We start from the raw sequence: 18,707 nt of genomic DNA on the forward strand, positions 1-18,707 counted from the left end.
TTAAAATGTTTCAACAAATATAATAAAATACGTTGAAATGTTTCAACAGACATAAATGATAATGCACTAATATGTTCCAACAAAGACAACGGAAATACTAAAATGGTTCCAAGTTTCCAACATCCAACAACTACGAGCATTTAAAAGTTTGGACAAACAAAAACTCAACAAGGGAACAAGTCTCAAAGACAATTTCATCGGTCATCCTTTCAAATGATAAAAACGCCTTTCTCCCAATCAACTGTCGGCTATAATGCAATTCTAGAAAGATCTTCAAATACATAAACAAAAATAGTAAAAGTAAAGTTAAATAAGCATTAAAAAAATTTTAAAAAAAAACTTAAGTCATATATATATATATATATATATAAATCGATTAATTTGATTTATCAAATTTTCCAAATTAAAATTAATAGATTTAATTGTATTTATTTTTAAATTAATTAATTTTTTTCGATTTATTCAATTTTAGTTAAATTATATTCAGCCCTATTGCACCCCATGTTTCCTCCCCTCTCTGCCTGTCTCTCATCCTTCTGATTTCTATTGTTTTCCTTCAGTTTTCTCCCATCTTCTTTGCTTTCTCCAATCAAAATCTGTATTTAGTCTCTTAATTTTATTAAAATATTAAATTTAATCTTCTTTTATAATTCGTATGAATCAAAATTTTAAACTTTTCAAAATTGATTAATATCAATCTATAATTCTTAAACATTATTAAAATTTTTCTGTTAAAATTACTGATGTGGTATTGCATTAAGTTGATGCATGGAATTAGTGATGAGGATGATGTGGTATTTACTATCGTCGACAGGGCATCAGGCAAGTATGCCATCCATGTTGACCGTCGCTAAACGTGCTTCTTTCATTTTTCAAATGGAGGGGCCAAAACGACGTCATTTGGCCCAGAAAGAAAACAAAGGGCTTTGTTAACCCATATATATATATTATAACTTACCATAACAGTGAAAAAAGAGCGGTGTCCAGGAGTTTCCACGTGGCAATAAACAGTGCCTGCCCGACACGAAGAATACATTTCTTTCGGAAAGAAAAAGAAAACAAAATAAAAGGGAAGGAAAAGGCATATGGTTTTTTCCTTTCTTTCCTTCGTATTGGTCAAAGTAATTTGCTGTTATGTGATGGGAAATTTCAAAATACAACACCCAACATAAAAAGGAAAACACTTGAAAGCCTGCAGCCATTCACAGCTGTCCACGTGACTGTGCATACTTTGAACGACTTTATCAACATTATAATAAATTAACGCTTCTCTCGTGGAAATTCAAAAAGAAAAACAAAAACAAAAAAATTCATTGCATTATATATGAAAAGTGGAAGCTTTTTTTTTATAATGTGTTTAATTAAATTATATTATAGTATATAGTTTATAACAAATCATTTCAATATAAGATTATAATAAAATTACATTATAACTAATGGATGTAATGCAATGATAATTCAAAATTAATGTAATCAGATTACATTGCACTTTATAATGTTGTTAAAGACATTTTTATCTTTCAACTCTGTTAAAGACATTTTGCAATGTTACAATTTATTTTTTTTTACATAGATTTCGAGAGATATTTTTTTGTTATTCTCAATAGCCATTTGAATGATGGATGGTGACTATCAATAAAATTTATATTTTCTTTCAAAAGAAAAAAAAATTAAAATAAAATATATATGAAATTATTTTAAGAAATCAAAATAAGATATATAAGATTATAATAAAACATGAAAATAAAATATATGATATTAAAAATATATTTAAGAGATGATATTATATAAAAATTAACAATAAAAAAATACAAGTGTATTAAACTTATATTTTTATAAATAAGAATAATTTTAGAAATTGATATTATATTCTTAACAAAGTGTTTGTAAACCAAACACTATAATGTTATCTTTCCTACATTTTAAACATTATTTTGCTTATTTATCAAACACTGAAATATTATCTTTCTTACAATTATATTGCTTGCAATCACATTACCCATAATCACATTGCATTACATAATACCAAATCTCACTTAACTTTCGTGATGATTTAACATGTTTTGGTTGTTAGTTGAAGTGTTTTCCAAGAGAAAAACATGACAAAGACCTGTATAACCCTTGTTTACTTAGATGATAACATTTTTTTGGGTTTGTTCTAAAGTTTGATATATATATATATATAAGACAAAGGCAACTGTGAGGAGTAAAAGATAAAAACATCTTTAAAGCTGCAAAGCATCTTCAACAAAATTAAAAAAAGAAGAAAAAATTTTCTACATTTGAATCAATCTTTGTAATATTTTCAAAAATGTAATCATATGCATAAGGGAGAGCCCATCTATATAAGGGCTCCCTTTGTATTCTAATCGTTAGAAGCTAGAATTAGTTATAGATATATATATATATATATGTGTGTGTGATAAATACTTGATTGATAGAGTGATGTTCTTATATATAAAAAGATATAATATTTAAAACAAATTTTCAATTAGGTAAGAAAAATCAAATAAATTTTTAATTTTTTATTACATTCAATTAAGTTCTTACATTTTTAATTTGATTTAAATATCTTGATTGGCTAACTGTTATTAATTAAAATGCTTTTTGTTCTTTTATGTCATATGATGATGACTCGATATATTGATATAGCATAATAAATGATGATACGATATGTTGATGAATGACATAATAGATGATTATATAATAATTTTCACCTTTTATGTTAATATCAATGTTAGTGCCAAATGACATAGAAATAACAAGTATAGTTAGTCTGTCACTAATCAAACATAATTAGAGAATAATAACTTATTTAAAACTTTTTAGATAATTTAAAGATTTTTTAAAACATTATACTTAAAAAAAAAAAAACCAAACCAAAAGGCTCAATTAGTTTGGAAGCCATCACTCAAAGAACCTATCATCGAAACGCAAAATAAATTGATTTGGTTCATGGTACGCGGTCTTTCACGAACTTAACTCGCCCATAATATAATTTAAGAGACCAAAATTCCTAAAATTTGTTCAAAGCACGTGGTCACATGTTTTTCAATGGCGGATGAACCGACCGAAAGGCAACCAAGCAGGTTCCTTGAAGCCAAGTCCTAACAAACGAATAAATTATTTGGAAAAACCCAAGGTATGACCATGACATCAATCAAAGCAGTGAAGCTTCTCCTTCACATTCTTAGCCGCGTCCCCCATTGGAAAAGCAGACATACTTGGACATGTCTAAATCTTGGTTGACTCTTTCATATTTCTTGTCTTCCTATAACATGCACTTTTCTTTTTAATTTCTCTTCGTTTCAGTTCCATTTGGAGCAATAGTTCTCCAATACTTACTTCATAAGAAACCAGAACAGAAACCCAGTTCCCATTTTGCTTTCATACTTGGATACGATGTTTGTTTCTAGATCAGTTTTTGGGGTTATTTTCTTGGCTTCTTTGCTTCTTTTCCCTGTAAATGCAATCAGGTTGTTTACAGAAAAGGTTACAAGCAGCGGAAGGGATGAAACAGAAAGGGAATCAGATTTGTTCATGAAGTTTGCGGAGGCACCAGAGTATCACAATGGACCTGAATGTCCTGTTTTGGCTGAAGAAAGTTTGTTATGCGACCCTTCCGTTGTTCATATTGCAATGACTATTGATCCTGAGTATCTGAGAGGTAGCACAGCAGCAATTCATTCAGTTGTCAAGCATAGTTCTTGTCCAGAAAATGTATTCTTTCACCTCATTGCCTCCGATTCGAGCTTTGTTAATGCAAATGACCTTACTCAGATCGTCAAGTCTGCATTTCCATCTTTGAGTTTCAAGGTCTATGTCTTCCAGGAAAATCTTGTCAGGAATCTCATCTCATCTTCTATCCGCCAAGCTCTTGACAGCCCTTTAAATTATGCAAGAAGTTACTTAGCTGATATATTTGAGGCCTGCGTTGAACGTGTGATCTACCTAGATTCTGATACCATTGTTGTAGATGACACCCAAAAGCTCTGGAGGATAACTTTGACTGGATCAAGAACCATTGGAGCTCCAGAGTACTGTCATGCAAACTTTGCCAAGTATTTCACTGGTGAATTCTGGTCAGACCCTGAGTTATCCAGGGTTTTTGAAGGGAAAAGGCCTTGTTATTTCAATACAGGAGTGATGGTGATGGATTTGGCAAGGTGGAGAGAAGGTGACTACACAAGGAAGATTGAGAGATGGATGAGAATTCAGAAGGAGAAAAGGATTTATAAGTTGGGTTCTCTTCCACCATTTCTGTTGGTTTTTGGTGGAGATGTTGAGGCCATCGATCATAGATGGAACCAACATGGGCTTGGTGGAGATAATTTGGTGAATAGTTGCAGGTCTTTGCATCCAGGTCCTGTAAGTTTGCTGCATTGGAGTGGTAGAGGGAAGCCATGGGTCAGGCTCGATGCAGGGAGACCCTGCCCGGTTGACTTCCTTTGGGCACCTTATGATCTTCATAAGTAAATTGCAGGGACATGAGCAACATAAACAACCAAAACAAGAATTGCCTAGATTTTCATCGGATTCCTTGTGATTTATTTGTATAATTTCTCTTCTATTCTTTTTTATTTTGACAAACTTAGAGATTTCTTTTTTGTGTAAATAGACACAAAAGAAGGTGCGGAATATTGTTTGAGTTCTTTGTATCAGGAGGTATTTTTTGTATGCAAACCATTTAAGGTACTCGAGTAATTCATAGATTTTTGTTACTATCTTTTTTGGATTACCTTATTTGTTACTTTTGATTGGTGCATAGCAGTTGTGGGGTGCCTGCCTGCTAGGCTGGATGCAGCATTAATTATTTCTGCAAGTGCAATCCCTTTAGCAAAAGAATTGAAGGGCAATTTCATCATGCACCTTGGGAATCCAAGCCCAAACAAGTGAAGCTAGCTTAATCAATATTTCGTGCCTGGGATTTAGATAAGAAATATGGGGGGCCAACACTTCCAAAATGAATTAAATTAAGGTTCTTATTTTAGGAACAAACTACTCAGCCACAACTCCATCAATGATCTTTCAACTATTTTTTTACAGTGAATCAATACTGGTTCGTGAAAACAGGTTGAAGAAAATTGATGGGATAAGCATTAATGGAGAAAAGAATGTGTATTATTGGATTAACCAAAACTATAACAAAGGAAAAGTGGCCAAAAAGAAGAAGAATATACATTTCTCAATTCGCCTTACTTTACAATAATCCAACAACACAACTTAGTTGCAATCTGTTTTCCAAGCCTCTCAAATGATGACCCAATAGCATACACCTGCTCGAAGAAAAGACAACCTTAGTGTTACAATTCCTAGGGGAAATATAATGGATAGATGATGGAGAAAAATAAGAAAGAATAGAACTATGCTTGATACATACATTAGAACAGAGAAGTGGTTATCTTTGAAACAAAAATTGCTGAGTTTTCAGCTAGGTTATGAATGAAAACCAGGAATTCCCTTTCAAATCAATGAGCCCTATAAATTTTCTTATCCACCCTCCATCTCTCCAACTAAAATGCACATGCATGTGGTGTGGGTTGTGCATTAGCAGGTAGTGCAAGCAAAGCCTAATGCACCCTCCTTTAGCAAACATTTAACTTGAAAAAAGCAAGAGAATTAAATTAATAATATGGAAAAAAAATATGTACCAGAAAAGCAGCTTTGCAAGGTAATCACGGGAAGTGCCAACAGTGCCACAGTTTTCATCAGAAGCATCTTGGTGATTTCCTGTGTTTACTATCCCTGAATCTCTCATAAAGTCAGAGGTAAGCTCATCCTTAAAGAATCTTTGCAATACATTCTGAACAAGCTGGTGGATTATTTCCTCCACTTGTACAGATGATGGCTGGGATAATTCAGTCACCTGGCAACAAAAATTACATATAATGAGAAGATGTTTCAAGTCAGTTGTAGGACCAAACTAAGATAATTCAATTTCAGAGCAAGATAATCCAATACAGAAACATTTGTTGGTAACTACCATGTTGGCATCCAAAGATCGTAAATACTCTAACAAATCATTCCTGTTTTCCCTGTCACATTCTATTCGCACATTTTCCTTCTTTTGGGCCTTCAGTTCCTGAAATAACATAGGATAACTAGCTTATATGGAGGGAATACGGGAAACAGGTTATCAACGTAACATATAGCAAAAGAAAGCATTAATAACTTCTTTCATTCAGACATGCATATTTATTTACCAAACTAATGGAAAAGCCTTGAGTACTATGATCCACCAATTTTAGGAACAATGGATTCATGTAAATAAATAAATCAATGCTAAATAACTGCTGGCGTATGTCAAACTTCAGACAACCCACATACAAAGAAAACAAAAGGGAAGTATAAAATTGATTGCCCAAAAATGCTTGTTGCTGAAGCCCTCTAAATCCCAGAGATCGAGCGAGGAATAAGCAATGCAATTAAATTTTAAATTGAAATCTAATAGTAGTATATTCCATATCCATTTCTTTGGCCATCTACTAGCATTCATACCAAGCAATGTAAAAGCATAACAAAGAAAATTCGGAATTAAAACAAATGGCATTCCAGTCTTTCCTTTTGTTTTGTCTCTTACTCTTTGAAAAGTCTAGACAATACGTACACAAGTAAGTATATCTAAGTATATAAACAGAGACTTAAGACAGCTGAAAATTGTAAGTTCAGCTGTTCAAAGGGGGAAATTTATAATGTCAATGCATGTTTGATATTTGCAACACAAAGCAAGATCAGTAGGAATGCAAAATGAGTAAGCGCAACTTATCCATGCATTGGCATTTGTAAGTTAGGCTAAATGGGTACAGCAACAGCCATAATTTTCTGAATTTTTATATTAGAAATCATCCATGCAGCGAATTTAAGAAACCACCACTTGTTGCAGGTGTGTGTATGAGTAGAATGGTATACACGGAGTGGACAACAAAACAGAAAAATGCTTCCAATCTCTACAAACTCAAGCAGGAAACCGGAATTTCAATAACCAACAACTTTTAGAAGCTAGAAAGTCTACAGATAATTTAGCAAAGAGATAATTACCTCCGAATTGTTCACAACAATCAAACATCATTTAACTAATTTGCAACTGCAAATTAAGCAAGCATAGCCAACTTACAATCATGTTAATAAGAATAAAAAAAACCCTCAAATTTTGCATCTTTCCAATCTTTAACTATAAAAAATTACACCCTACAACCATTTTTTTAATAAAAGCAGACATATAATTTTTTATGAAATAAAATGTTTTTACATAAAATCTAAAATCCTTACCGCTTCCACATCAGATAACTCAGCCTGCAGCTTCTCAATATAATTCAAAGCCTCCGGCGACAAATCCCCGAAAACCCTCGGCCTTATCTTCTCCAACTCTTCAAATCCAGCACTTCCACTCTCTCTCTTCTCCCTCTTCTCCTCCACAGCCTCTCTCTGCCGCCGCCTCAAACCCTCATCCGTCTCCTCCGCTGGCGCCGCTCTCTCCAGATTCCTCATCAACGAAATCCTATACTCCGCGTTCCACAACGTATACCTAATGAAGAAAAAAAAATCATTCTTTTTAGAAAGCAACAAATTATAGAAAAATTTTATCTTCTCGAGGTTAATTGAGATTTTACCCTGTGATGATAGAAGAGAAGAGGAGGCGATGAAGAGGAGGTTTCGAGAGGGAAACCAAAACGGAGAACTGATCAGAGGGGAGAATCCCTAGCATAGCTGAGATAGTCCGCTTCATCGATTCCTTGGCGGAATCAGAAACCCCCTTGGAAATAACCGAAGCGTCGAGAGGTTCGATGTGTTTTAACATATTAGCTATTACTAAGAATCCACGATCTAAATTCGATTTCTGTGTTGATACGAAGTAGTCATCGTAGACTCCGCCACCGTTTAAGCAGCTCACAGTTACGGCGGAGGAGGGGCGGTTGCGGCGGATAGGGAGGAAGCGAGAGAGAGAAGGTGGGAGAGGCTTGGCTGACAGGGCTGTGATGCGGGAGAAGATGACGGCTCGGGCTGCGGCTGTTGATGCCATCAGAGAGCTGAGAGCTTCCAGAGCTCTTTCTTTGTTTTGTTTTTCTTTTCTTGTTTTCTAGGTTTCCGTTTTGTTACACCAGTATTTTAGGACAGCTAATGCTTGATTTTTTTTAATTATTTAAAAAATCGTTTATGCCCCTTTATTTTGAGTTAATTACATAATCATCATATTTAAAATTCTAAAAAATATTAATGAAAGAAGCCTTAGAAAATGAATTAATATTTATTTATTTATTTAGTTTTTTGTATTTTGAAGATTTAAAGAATATCAAATTATTATTATAATATTTATTTTTTTGTAACCAACATTTTGAAAAGATGAGGATATTAAAAGAAGTTGCTTAAAATTAACAACGTGGAACTCAGTTTGGTGTATGAACTAAAAGTTGAGTTAGTTTGAGGAGAGAGAGGGAAGTTGGGGGTTAGGTTTGGTAAAACTTATGCTTCTTTACGAAACGATGAAAAGAAGGGTAATCGGAATTGTGATAAATTTCTTCTTTTCTTGTCGAAAAGAAAGATGTGGGTAAGCAGGGGAGAGAAGGTTGGTTTGGCATCTGTGCATGCTTAGTAAGAGGGGAAGAAGAAAAGGATTTCCACGAAACTACTTTCATCTGACGTCCAAGGGAATGAACTCAGTCACCTTAATTCATGGAAAACAGTAAACCGTGTTGGTGATTTCGTCCAACTTGTAATTAATGTTTTGGGTTTCACTTTCACCCCCACCCAAGACCCAAGAGTCATTCCATGATACAAAAAGCAAGGGCCGAATTAGGATAAAAAACACATTGATGGCTGGTTCAAGAAAACCACTAAACGATGGTAGGCCCATTGTTCGTTGTCTCAGTAAAATCACGTTTCTCAAAATTGGGACAAGGAACAAGTGGGTCGCATGTGGCTCTCATGGTTTCTCGGCAAAGACTTGAGCACCACAAAACCTGTGATTTTGCCACAATAATATCTGCACAGTTTAAAAATTCTACGTCAATTGGATTCGGATAAAGGCCTGAAATGAATCTTGATGAGCCCTGGTGAGATAAGGATTCTTGAGGTTAGGACAAATTCACGATGATGTGAACAGAAACAATGGTATGACAGCTGTTAATGGGAACCTGACATTATGTTGAAGTTCAGAGGATTTAGCGGGTAATTTCAAAGGAGGGAGAACATCATTGGGAAATCAAGGTGACGTTGGCAAATAGAAAGCAGAGTCGCCACGGCTTAGCTTTTCAACAAGTCAGAAAACTGAAGAATGTACCCCACGTAGCTTAGCTGTTTTGGGTATTGAATCTAATCTATGTATGTGCACTGCATGCTGTCCTGAAAAAGAAGAAAAAACAAACAAAACGACTACCGAACAAAGGAATTGGAGACCATTCATTAACAAAAGTTGGGGGAAACACAAATCTCAGTGCAAATTGTTTAGGAACCTGGAAAAGAAGTTCAATCCATCACTTCTCTAATGTAACAAAAAAAGAAAAAAAACCCGTCAAATTCACAATAATTCTCTTCTTTCTTTAATCTGTAACTTAGATACAAAACTTAAGTCAGGAACTTGTGGCATGTTCAAGTTTCTAACGAGAAAAAATGAAAGACGTAACGGGGGGAGCTGCAAGCTCACGGAGAGAATTAGGAAATGCATCAAGTGAAAGGTTATGATTAATTAATTACGGGAGAGGCTTGGATTGAGAAAATACATCCAACAAAGTGTCATAGACCTGTAAAAAATGTTTGCTTTCCATTTTGAACTGGTGTGTTTGGTGATCCTGAGTTAGAAAAGCAGAGAAGAGGATCAGGGACTAAAATGAGTTTCTCCTTTTCCAGCAACTTCTGCATACCAAGACTTCCATGCTTCCATGTAATGAGCAAAGAGGTCACTAAGAGCTGCAATACCATTAACAGAACCATATCATACAATTACAATGGCCATAGTTTGGAGTATAATATGACGACACATGACATGCAAGACAGAAGAACAATCCGGTAACAGATTCCATTATGTTCTGAGGGTAAACACTGTGATTGATGAGTTATTTTATCGAAACGGATTACTAAGAATTTCAACCTTTTTTTTCTTGTCCAATCACCATGAACTATGACAAAAGATAGCTCTCATTGGTGGGAATAAAAGTGGCTGCAAGAGAAGTTGCTGGAATCCTTTTTGTGCTTAATCAACCATCAAAATGGTGCCAGAATTTTGCTGCGCCACTTATTAATCATGCGTGGTCAATAATGTGTATTTTAAGCAATGAATCAAAGAAGGTACCTTGATTAAGATATTGAGGTTTATACGTAGAAGCAAGGCTCTCCCAGTCCCCAACTGGTCTCTCATTTTTGTATCCTGTGGGCATAACGCCAGGAGTAAAAGGGCCGAACACAAAACCTCTGGAGCTCTGCTTTAGATGCTGCTTCATTTTGTTATCATTTTCTACACACTCGTGTTTAATGTGCATTGCCATATTTTCCTTCTGGTTTAACTTCCGATGAACTGAGGAGTTTGCCTTCATTCTCTTTAAACTGTGGTTTGTAATCTCAGTCCCAAACATCCTCTTCTTTGATTCATTCAAAGCCAAAGCTGTCGTTGATCCATTACGAAGTTTGGCTCCCCATCCCAGCCACCTAAATGCCGGTTTCCTGCTCTCGGGGTGGTGGGTCTGAAATCCATCGAGCAAATAAAGTACTAGTAAGGAGCAATACACAAATTTTAGGTTGCTTTCGGGGCTGGATTTGGATATACTTTTTGCGACATTACCATACCTTCTCAATTAAATTCATGGAAGAAAACACATTGGCAATGTCATACAATCGTCTAACTTTTGCTGCAAAATTGTTACAAGAAAAGACCATAAGTGATTGGCAGTGTAAAATTTCAGATATGACGCTAATGATGGTTTGTTCAATTACTTCTCATAGCAGTTGAATTGTGGACATCACCCAGCAAAGCAACTGCAGCACTATCAAGAGTGATAATTTCAGCCTGTAGAAAAGAAATCAGATATTCACCAGACAGGACTAACAAACAATTCATAAACCACAAACCCACATTGAAAAGAAGTTGTCTTACATCTGAACAAAGGAAAAGCTTGACAAAGTTCTGCGTGATAAGCCAAAGAGATTTTTCTCTTTTGGTATCTAAGCATCCAAATGGTAATGCTGAGTAAATAGATAGAAATAATTAAAAATGAAAATTCTTTACAATAATCGTGTTCCATGCATGAATGACTGTACGTGAGCAATAATCTGTGTTGCAATTGATATATTAACATATCAAAGGACAAGAACAGAACAAAAAAGGTTTTATTACCGATATGTTTTGATGATTCTGAAGGATTATCTTGCCCATCAATCTTCAAGTTAAAGGACCCTCTACTTCCATTTTCATCTAAGACCTGAGCAAATTAAATAGTCCAACTAAATAAAACATAGGAAGAGCAGAATGTTGATAAGGCCTCTATTAGAAAATGTAGAAAAACCTTTCAAAAAAAATGTCGAAAAAACAAAGTTGTACACTCCTTAAAGATTTACAATTTTAGTTCAAATTAAAGACATTAAACTGAATCAAACTAGATTGTAAGATATATTAGATCTAGTTTCCCACTTATATTAGATCACTAAGATATGTTAACAACAGTCTCAGTTCCAGTCATTGAAAGATCAAATTACTTTGAAGTTTGATTGGGACTAAAACTTTCTCAACAAACCCATGGAGTAAGGGAACTAAAACAAGAACTCTACCCTTAATGATTTGTTGCAACCAGAAATATAAAAATTCTCTTTCAGAGCCTCTTCCTGTAAGCAGAAAACATGACAGTTCAGGTCCTTCAACTTCAAAATAATTTATTCAAAAACAAAACTGTGAAGTGAAATGAAAAATAGAAATTTAAACTCTACCTTAAGCTTCTCCAAAGCCCTCGGAATTTCTCCAAAACCCTTCCATGAGTATTGGTTCTTCCCTTTTCTCGCCACAACCTAGACAAACAAAGGACAAAGCCTGCTCAAGCTATTCCATACAACAAGTATACCGATAAAAAGAAATATATAAATGGTAAAAAAAAAAAATGTATCTTACTCCAATACTCTCCAATATATTCACTACATCATATATACGACGACGTTCAACTCCTGGAATATCCAAAACATTTTCAATAAAGCAAATTAATAATTGCAATCGAATTTCAAGCTTAAAACTTAACTAATCAATTGTAATTAATGCAAAATCCAAAATATATCCAACTTTGGTAAACACAAATTAAAAGATATATATTTTCTCAGCAATGAATAGAAAATGGATGAAGGACCTAATTTTGAAGCGGCATCGTCAAGTCCAATCGTTTGAATGCTGTCATGGTTATACAACGCCAAGAAGCTGATATACAGAAAATAAGGAAAACACATTAAAAGAGCTTAAAAATTGAGCAAGATGAAATCTGAGAAGCTTCAAGGAGTTGAGGAAAGATTTAATTACTTGGAGCATAAAAGGCCGAGAGATTTCTCTTTGCGGCAGTAAAAAGTACGTGAATTGGGTTCAGATTCTCGAGAAAGAAACGAAGACATGGACGTTTACCCGAGAATCAAGAGAAGAGAAACTGGAATCGTGTTTTGTGTTTGGTTTGTGAGAAAGAGAAGAAAAGAGCGAGAAGAGTTGGTTGGCGGGTTTGGGAATTCAAATGTGAAATCAGATCTAGTTTGTTTTATTTTACGTTGGCTGTGGGTCGCGCGAATTCAAATTGAGATCTTGAACCGCGCTATGCTCTGAAATTACTCTTTTGCCATTGGGCCGTCTATTTGGGCTTCTTGACTAAAATGAAAAGAATGGAATTGTCAAGGGTTAAACATTTGGATGCAAGTGTTGGAACATGTAATATTTGAATTTATAATTCTTCGAAATATTAGAATTTTTATTGGATAAAAAGCATTTTAAGGGGCAAAACTGAAATTTCATGTTAGTGAAAAGGGGTGGCGCCAAAGGAGAAGTGACAGCTTTGGATAGAAAGGCGCCGGCCGGCCTCGACTCTCGAGACTGAATCTGTTTTACTTTCACCTCTTCACGTGCTTGCTGCTGCTCTCAAGTTAAAAATTTGGGAATAAAAAACCACACAAGGTCACAATACAAAGACTCGGTTGCCCTTGCGATTCCTTGGATGTTGCTCATTGATTATTTTATTTTTTTTAATAAGCATCGAATCTCTTCCCTAACTATCTAAATGTAAAAGGGTAGTAGTTAGTTTCATCACGTACTCACAACCCATACTTATTGGACTGTTCATGGAATTGAAAATATTGGTCTGGGTATCAACAATGGCTTCAGGAGGTGTGCAAGAGCAGCAACACCTTCGCTATGACCTCTAATTATATTCATTTTCCAATTTCTACCAAGAAGATCATAGATCATCCCCATGCTCTGCGTGGCAAGGGTGAGGGTGAATGCCTTTCTGCAACTGCATCATCCCAACATTCAACTACAGCATGAGCTAAGACTGTCAAGGACTATGATATAGATGCTTGCTAGAACCCTCACTTCAGAATAAATAAACCATGCTCAAGATTTACTCTTAATGAAGCTGAGATTGCGTAAAGTGTAACCTATCTAAAACAAAAGCATCAAAGCATCCTAGCATAGCAAGTATCAATTTTAAACCTTTCCAATAACTAGAATAAAATGGTTAAAAACATATGACAAATGATAAAATTTGATAGCAAAGAAATGTTATAAGACTAATTAACCATCATTCTTTGACCTCAGTGTTTGCCAAGAAAAAATTACAACAATCCAACACATTTGAAGTACTCAAACAAAAATCAATTAGAAAATAATAATAACAGACTGATAGACTTGAAGTTGACAAGTCCAAAAAAATATTAAAATGACTGTAGAGAGATGAAGCAAAAAATCTGAAATTCATGGTTCAACAGTACTCACTTGTTGCCACTCACCATCAACTGCTTCTTTCCACAAGGTTACATTGTTATTCCCATCGGCAACAGACAGTAAATTCCCAGTCAGTGACCATGAGACCCTCCAAACTGGGGTCTTGAAATCCTTCAAAACCTTACCCTTCCATTGTTCCCCTTCTTTAGCACAAGCCCATATAACAACTGTCCCATCCTGAGAAGCACTTGCAATGGTGGATTTTGGAAGCCCCAAATTGGGTGCCCAAGCAACATCCCTTACCCAATCAGTATGCATCTGGAGGGCAGGAAAGCAGTCCATCTTCCAAGTCCCATTATACAGCTTCCAGACTTTCACGGTATTGTCATACCCGCCAGAAGCCAGCTTCTGAACGGGATCCAGTAGACCAGATCCAACTAAAGCACCTGGTGCTGTTGATGGTGCCCATGAAACTGAGGTCACTCCAACAGGGTGAGCTTGGTCAATCCTGGTGGCATCCCAACCACCATCAGCCCTGGCAGTGAAGACTGAGATATTCCCATCAGAAGATCCACAAGCCAAACAAAGGCCAAGTTCATGGGGTGCCCATGCAATCGAGTTCACAGATGACTTATGATCATTAAAAACTTGAGCCTGAACCCACTCATTTGGATTACCTTCCTTCCATATTATCACCTGGCCATCATAAGAACAAGATGCAAGGACCGATCCAAACTTGGGATGTGCCCAAGCAACCTCCCAAATAGGTCCTTTATGGCCATGAAGAATAGCAAGTTGCTGAGAACCAGAGCTGGTTATACCAATGATCTTAACGGTAGTATCAGATGAGGCAGTCGCCAAACGCTTTCCATAATAATCCATGGCTACATCATGGACTGTGTCCTCATGACCTGTCTCAATTCTCTGTGCAGGCATCTTTTGAACTCCAACTAGCAGCTCCTTGTATCTTCAAATTTGAATATCCAAAGTCATATCAAATAGACATTGATCAATAATATTTAAACCACCCAAGTAATTTCAAGTAATTCATAAACTGTTTTACATGCAATAGCAATCTAATAGGTAATATCATGAGCATTTCTAACTAGTAAGAAATCACTAAGGCTATGTTTGATTATTCCTTCGCTACTAGCCTTTCCTTCAACAAAAGAGCGTCTTTGGATACAGAAACAACAAATATTTTCAAGAATTAAAAAGTTTAAACTTTTAACTCCCTTGAATAACAAAATGCACAATTTGGCTTCATAGCAACGTTGAAGATGCAACAAATGATACTCATCTCAAAAGGATTTATGATCCCAAATGAAAAGAAACAGATTTTCAAGAATTAAACGGAAACAACACAAAAATTTAAGAGACACCGACCAAACAAAATCAATCCCAGAAATCATAACAATATAAAAAAGAATCCAATTAATTTAGAGCATAAGAAAAAAACCCAACTTTTCTCAAACAAAAAAAGAAAGAAAGAAAGAAAACAATCCAGCATAAATAATTCGAAAATGGATTCATGTCATATCTACAAGAACTTCAGTCTAGAAACCATGAATCTAAATTAAACTTAAATTACCATACACGAAACAGATCTGAAGATTATATAATAAATTTGAGAAACGACAAAATGGCTGACAATTGAAGAATAGATTAAGAAATTTCAAGCACCTGAGAGAGAGAAAGGGAGATTGGTAACGGCTAGGCTAGAGATCAGCTCTGAAACTGTGAAATTTTGAGAGAAAAAGAAAGAATGGAAAACTATATTGAAAACGGGAACGGGGCTTTTCTGGGCCTTTTTGTTTGGACGCATGGATTGTGATTCGGACCCAAACAGTGGAAACAATTACACTAAGCTAAACCACGAAACATTTCCCTTCAATTTTCTTTCTATCTTTTTTTTAGTGACTTTTCCATCTTTTTAAATATAAAATATATTTATTTTAGCCTATGTATAGCCCTCAGAGCACAACACGTGTCTATATCATTTGCTAAGATTTCAAGGGTTTTTTAGGGTTTTCTTATCATTTACATGTGGTCATGTGATTTTATGAAATCCAAAAGGTGGTTTGAGCTTTTCATTAATGATATGGAGGGTGTTTCCGTCTCTTCAATCCAAATGTCAAGGGTATTTTATCTTTGTACTCTTTTTTTCCTTTCCTTTTCTTTCTTCTATTTCCTTCATTTTCTCCTTTCATTTGCTACCACCTAGGGTTTTCTTTGCTCTTGAACAGACATTGTGGTTTTGTCTACCGCTTAGGTTTTTTCCTTATTTTCTCATTCTCTCATCGTGCTTTGTTTTCTTCTTCACATTTTGCCCTTTATTTTTCTTCTTCCTTTGTTCTTTGCCATATCCTTTATTCGTTGTTTATCTCTTAGGGTTTTTTCATTGTTCATTGAATTTGCTAGTTATGTTTTTTTTGGGCATTTTCTCATGATTTTTCTTCTTCTTTCATTCTTTTCCATTTTCTCATTTTCTAATATTCTTTAGGGCTGCGCCTAGGCTTTTTCTCACTGTTCATCAATTTGCTGGTTATGGTTTTTAGGTATTGTTTCTTTAATTCATTCTCTCATCTTGTTTGGTTTCTTTGTCGTGTTTTGCTCTTGCCTTAAAATATTTAGGATCTATGATCTCTTTTTTTGTTATGAAAGAGGAAGAACTGGAATATTTTTCTTTTCATTTTTTGTTGCACTTAGGTTTGCATGTCTTGACATGATTTGTGGTTTTAACACTTTGCTCTGCTAGTTAGGGTTTATTCATCTTGGCCATAGCTTCTATTTTACTATGCTTTATATGTTTGCATTTTTAACTTGATATGATTGTGATATAATTGAAACAATGATTTTCAAATTGTTTACGAATCTACTGTGTAGGTAAATATTCTATTATGTATTAATTTTCAACAAGGGGGACAAACATCTTATGTTTGAAATCCACTCAATTACTTCGATTTTTGGACTAGTGTGGGTACGAGATATTGTCTGTTTATTTATAGATGTTATAATGTGCATGTTTGGTATGATGAATGCCATAAGATTATGTATATAAATTCCATATACCATATGAGATGATTAAGTATGCATGATATATACTCCAAGATTGTGTATATAATTTAAATTTCATATACCATATGAGGTGATTAAGTATGCATGATAAATGCCATGAGATTTAGATATGATGCATATTCCATATACTATGTAAGATGATTTAGAAAGCATGATGAATGCCATGAGATTATGTCTATGATGTATTTTCCATAAACATTATAAGATGAATAAGCTTGTATGTGAAGATATTCCACAAACCTAATGCAACGATTATGAGAACTCTATGAGTGTGATTGATTCCACTCTCACGGGGTGCAAGTGACGACTTCACTCCTATGATGCATCATAAATGCCCAAGGGCAATGGAGAAGTACGTTGCCGACCCAAGGTGATGAGGGATGTACCATAAAAAGGTATGAGTTTAATGTTAATGGAATGATCATAATTATTTTGTTTATGGTATGTTGCATACTAATGTTGTTTGAGCGTTGTTCATAATTTGTACTCTATGATGGCATGAGAATGTGCTTAGTGAATAAGGCTAAGCCTTAAAGAAAGTCCTAAGAGGTAAGGAAACTTAAAAAATGATAAAAATGGAGGATTTTGCTCAGAAAATTGGGTTCTAGGCTGAAAGTATCGATACATTCTAAACAAAATGCTTCAAGAGGCTTTTTGTGTGAAATGTATCAATACATTTTTCTAATATATCGATAGATGCTTGAAAGTATCGATACATTCAAGAAGATATCAATATATTTGGTGTAGAATAGGTTGCTTGATTGAATTTGATGAAAATTTCAAAGGTAAAAGATGTGAGACCTCGACCTCTATAAGCCCATAACTAGGTGTAGACGCGATAACATGGGCCAAGGGTAATTTCGTCATTTCTCATGGTGAGCCCCTAGAAGTAGGCTTTCAGACATTATTAAGGTCTAAGTAGGCCTAAGGAATAAATGAATGAGGGTAAAATAAATGAAGAAGATATAAATACTGATAATTTCCATGATAGGGGTAAAATGGTCATTTTGCATCTCAAGCCTAAATTTTTAAGTTTTCGTAAACTCAAGTACTTTTAGACTATTATGGACTTTGTCTCAGTGTTAAAGGAGTAAAAAGAGTGCATAAAGGAAAGGAGGAAGACAAGTGGCCTTGTTAAGGTCATTATTGTAAATTGTATGAAAATTGGTTAAACTTTAACTATAAATATCTAATCTCTAGTAGCTTTTCTTCAGTTTTCCAGCAGCTTCTTTTCTTCTTCTTCCTCCTATCCTCCTCTCCATTCCATGTTTCTTTGCACCTTTCATGGAAGTATCGTTTGAAACCTTTAAAACTTCCCCAAATTAGCTTTATTTCTCATGTTTTTCAATACCCTTTCATATGGTTTTTCATGCTCTTCCACTTTTACACCTCAACAAAATTTAAAAGTCTTTCTTAAGTACATTCACTCACTAGTTAGACGTGTAGAGAGAGAGGGAGTGGTTTCCCTTATTAGCTTGGAAGAATTTTGAAAAAAAATTCAATTACAAATCCACCAAGGTGAGTGAACTTGCATTTAAAATATTTTGGGAAATGTATTAGTATTGGGATGAAGCATGTGAATGATTTTTATTTGATTTTTCCTTAAAGATTATGCATGGGAACAAGCCTTTATTAAAATGTTTTATGTGGTGAGTGTCCAATATGATGAATCCTTGTGCTCTTATAAGATGCTGATATATATATATATATATATATATATATATATATATATACTATATAT

General features: G+C 34.7%; 4 protein-coding genes across 6 annotated transcripts; 1 reads left to right on the forward strand and 3 right to left on the reverse strand.

Moving 5' to 3' along the window:
• On the forward strand, positions 3,022-4,724 carry LOC18601333 (probable galacturonosyltransferase-like 10). Its single transcript, XM_007032249.2, has one exon. It carries the CDS (start codon positions 3,403-3,405, stop codon positions 4,474-4,476), a length of 1,074 nt encoding a protein of 357 aa, XP_007032311.2. The 5' UTR covers positions 3,022-3,402; the 3' UTR covers positions 4,477-4,724.
• Positions 5,075-8,098, reverse strand: LOC18601334. The gene is made up of 5 exons (XM_007032250.2): positions 7,611-8,098; positions 7,270-7,525; positions 5,984-6,082; positions 5,652-5,866; positions 5,075-5,276 (listed from the first exon to the last, which is right to left on the reverse strand). Exons 1-5 carry the CDS (start codon positions 8,018-8,020, stop codon positions 5,201-5,203), a joined length of 1,056 nt encoding a protein of 351 aa, XP_007032312.2. The 5' UTR covers positions 8,021-8,098; the 3' UTR covers positions 5,075-5,200.
• LOC18601335 (E2F transcription factor-like E2FF) lies at positions 9,368-12,801 on the reverse strand. Of its 3 annotated transcripts, none has more exons than XM_018118776.1 (11): positions 12,485-12,801; positions 12,318-12,385; positions 12,089-12,141; positions 11,911-11,988; positions 11,755-11,808; positions 11,324-11,408; positions 11,084-11,172; positions 10,924-10,996; positions 10,777-10,838; positions 10,286-10,673; positions 9,368-9,903 (listed from the first exon to the last, which is right to left on the reverse strand). In XM_018118776.1, the coding sequence occupies exons 1-11, from the start codon at positions 12,571-12,573 to the stop codon at positions 9,812-9,814; spliced, it is 1,131 nt and encodes a 376-aa protein (XP_017974265.1). In that variant the 5' UTR covers positions 12,574-12,801; the 3' UTR covers positions 9,368-9,811. The 3 variants fall into 3 exon arrangements, with proteins under 3 accessions (XP_017974265.1, XP_017974266.1, XP_017974267.1); XM_018118777.1 differs by having other exon boundaries at positions 9,516-9,903; positions 11,084-11,151; positions 12,485-12,800; XM_018118778.1 differs by lacking the exon at positions 11,755-11,808 and having other exon boundaries at positions 9,516-9,903; positions 12,485-12,800.
• On the reverse strand, positions 13,694-15,782 carry LOC18601336 (protein transport protein SEC13 homolog B). The gene is made up of 2 exons (XM_007032252.2): positions 15,572-15,782; positions 13,694-14,855 (listed from the first exon to the last, which is right to left on the reverse strand). Exon 2 carries the CDS (start codon positions 14,822-14,824, stop codon positions 13,919-13,921), a length of 906 nt encoding a protein of 301 aa, XP_007032314.2. The 5' UTR covers positions 14,825-14,855; positions 15,572-15,782; the 3' UTR covers positions 13,694-13,918.

Source organism: Theobroma cacao, chromosome 4 (assembly GCF_000208745.1).
Source record: "Theobroma cacao cultivar B97-61/B2 chromosome 4, Criollo_cocoa_genome_V2, whole genome shotgun sequence".
NCBI lineage: Eukaryota > Viridiplantae > Streptophyta > Magnoliopsida > Malvales > Malvaceae > Theobroma > Theobroma cacao.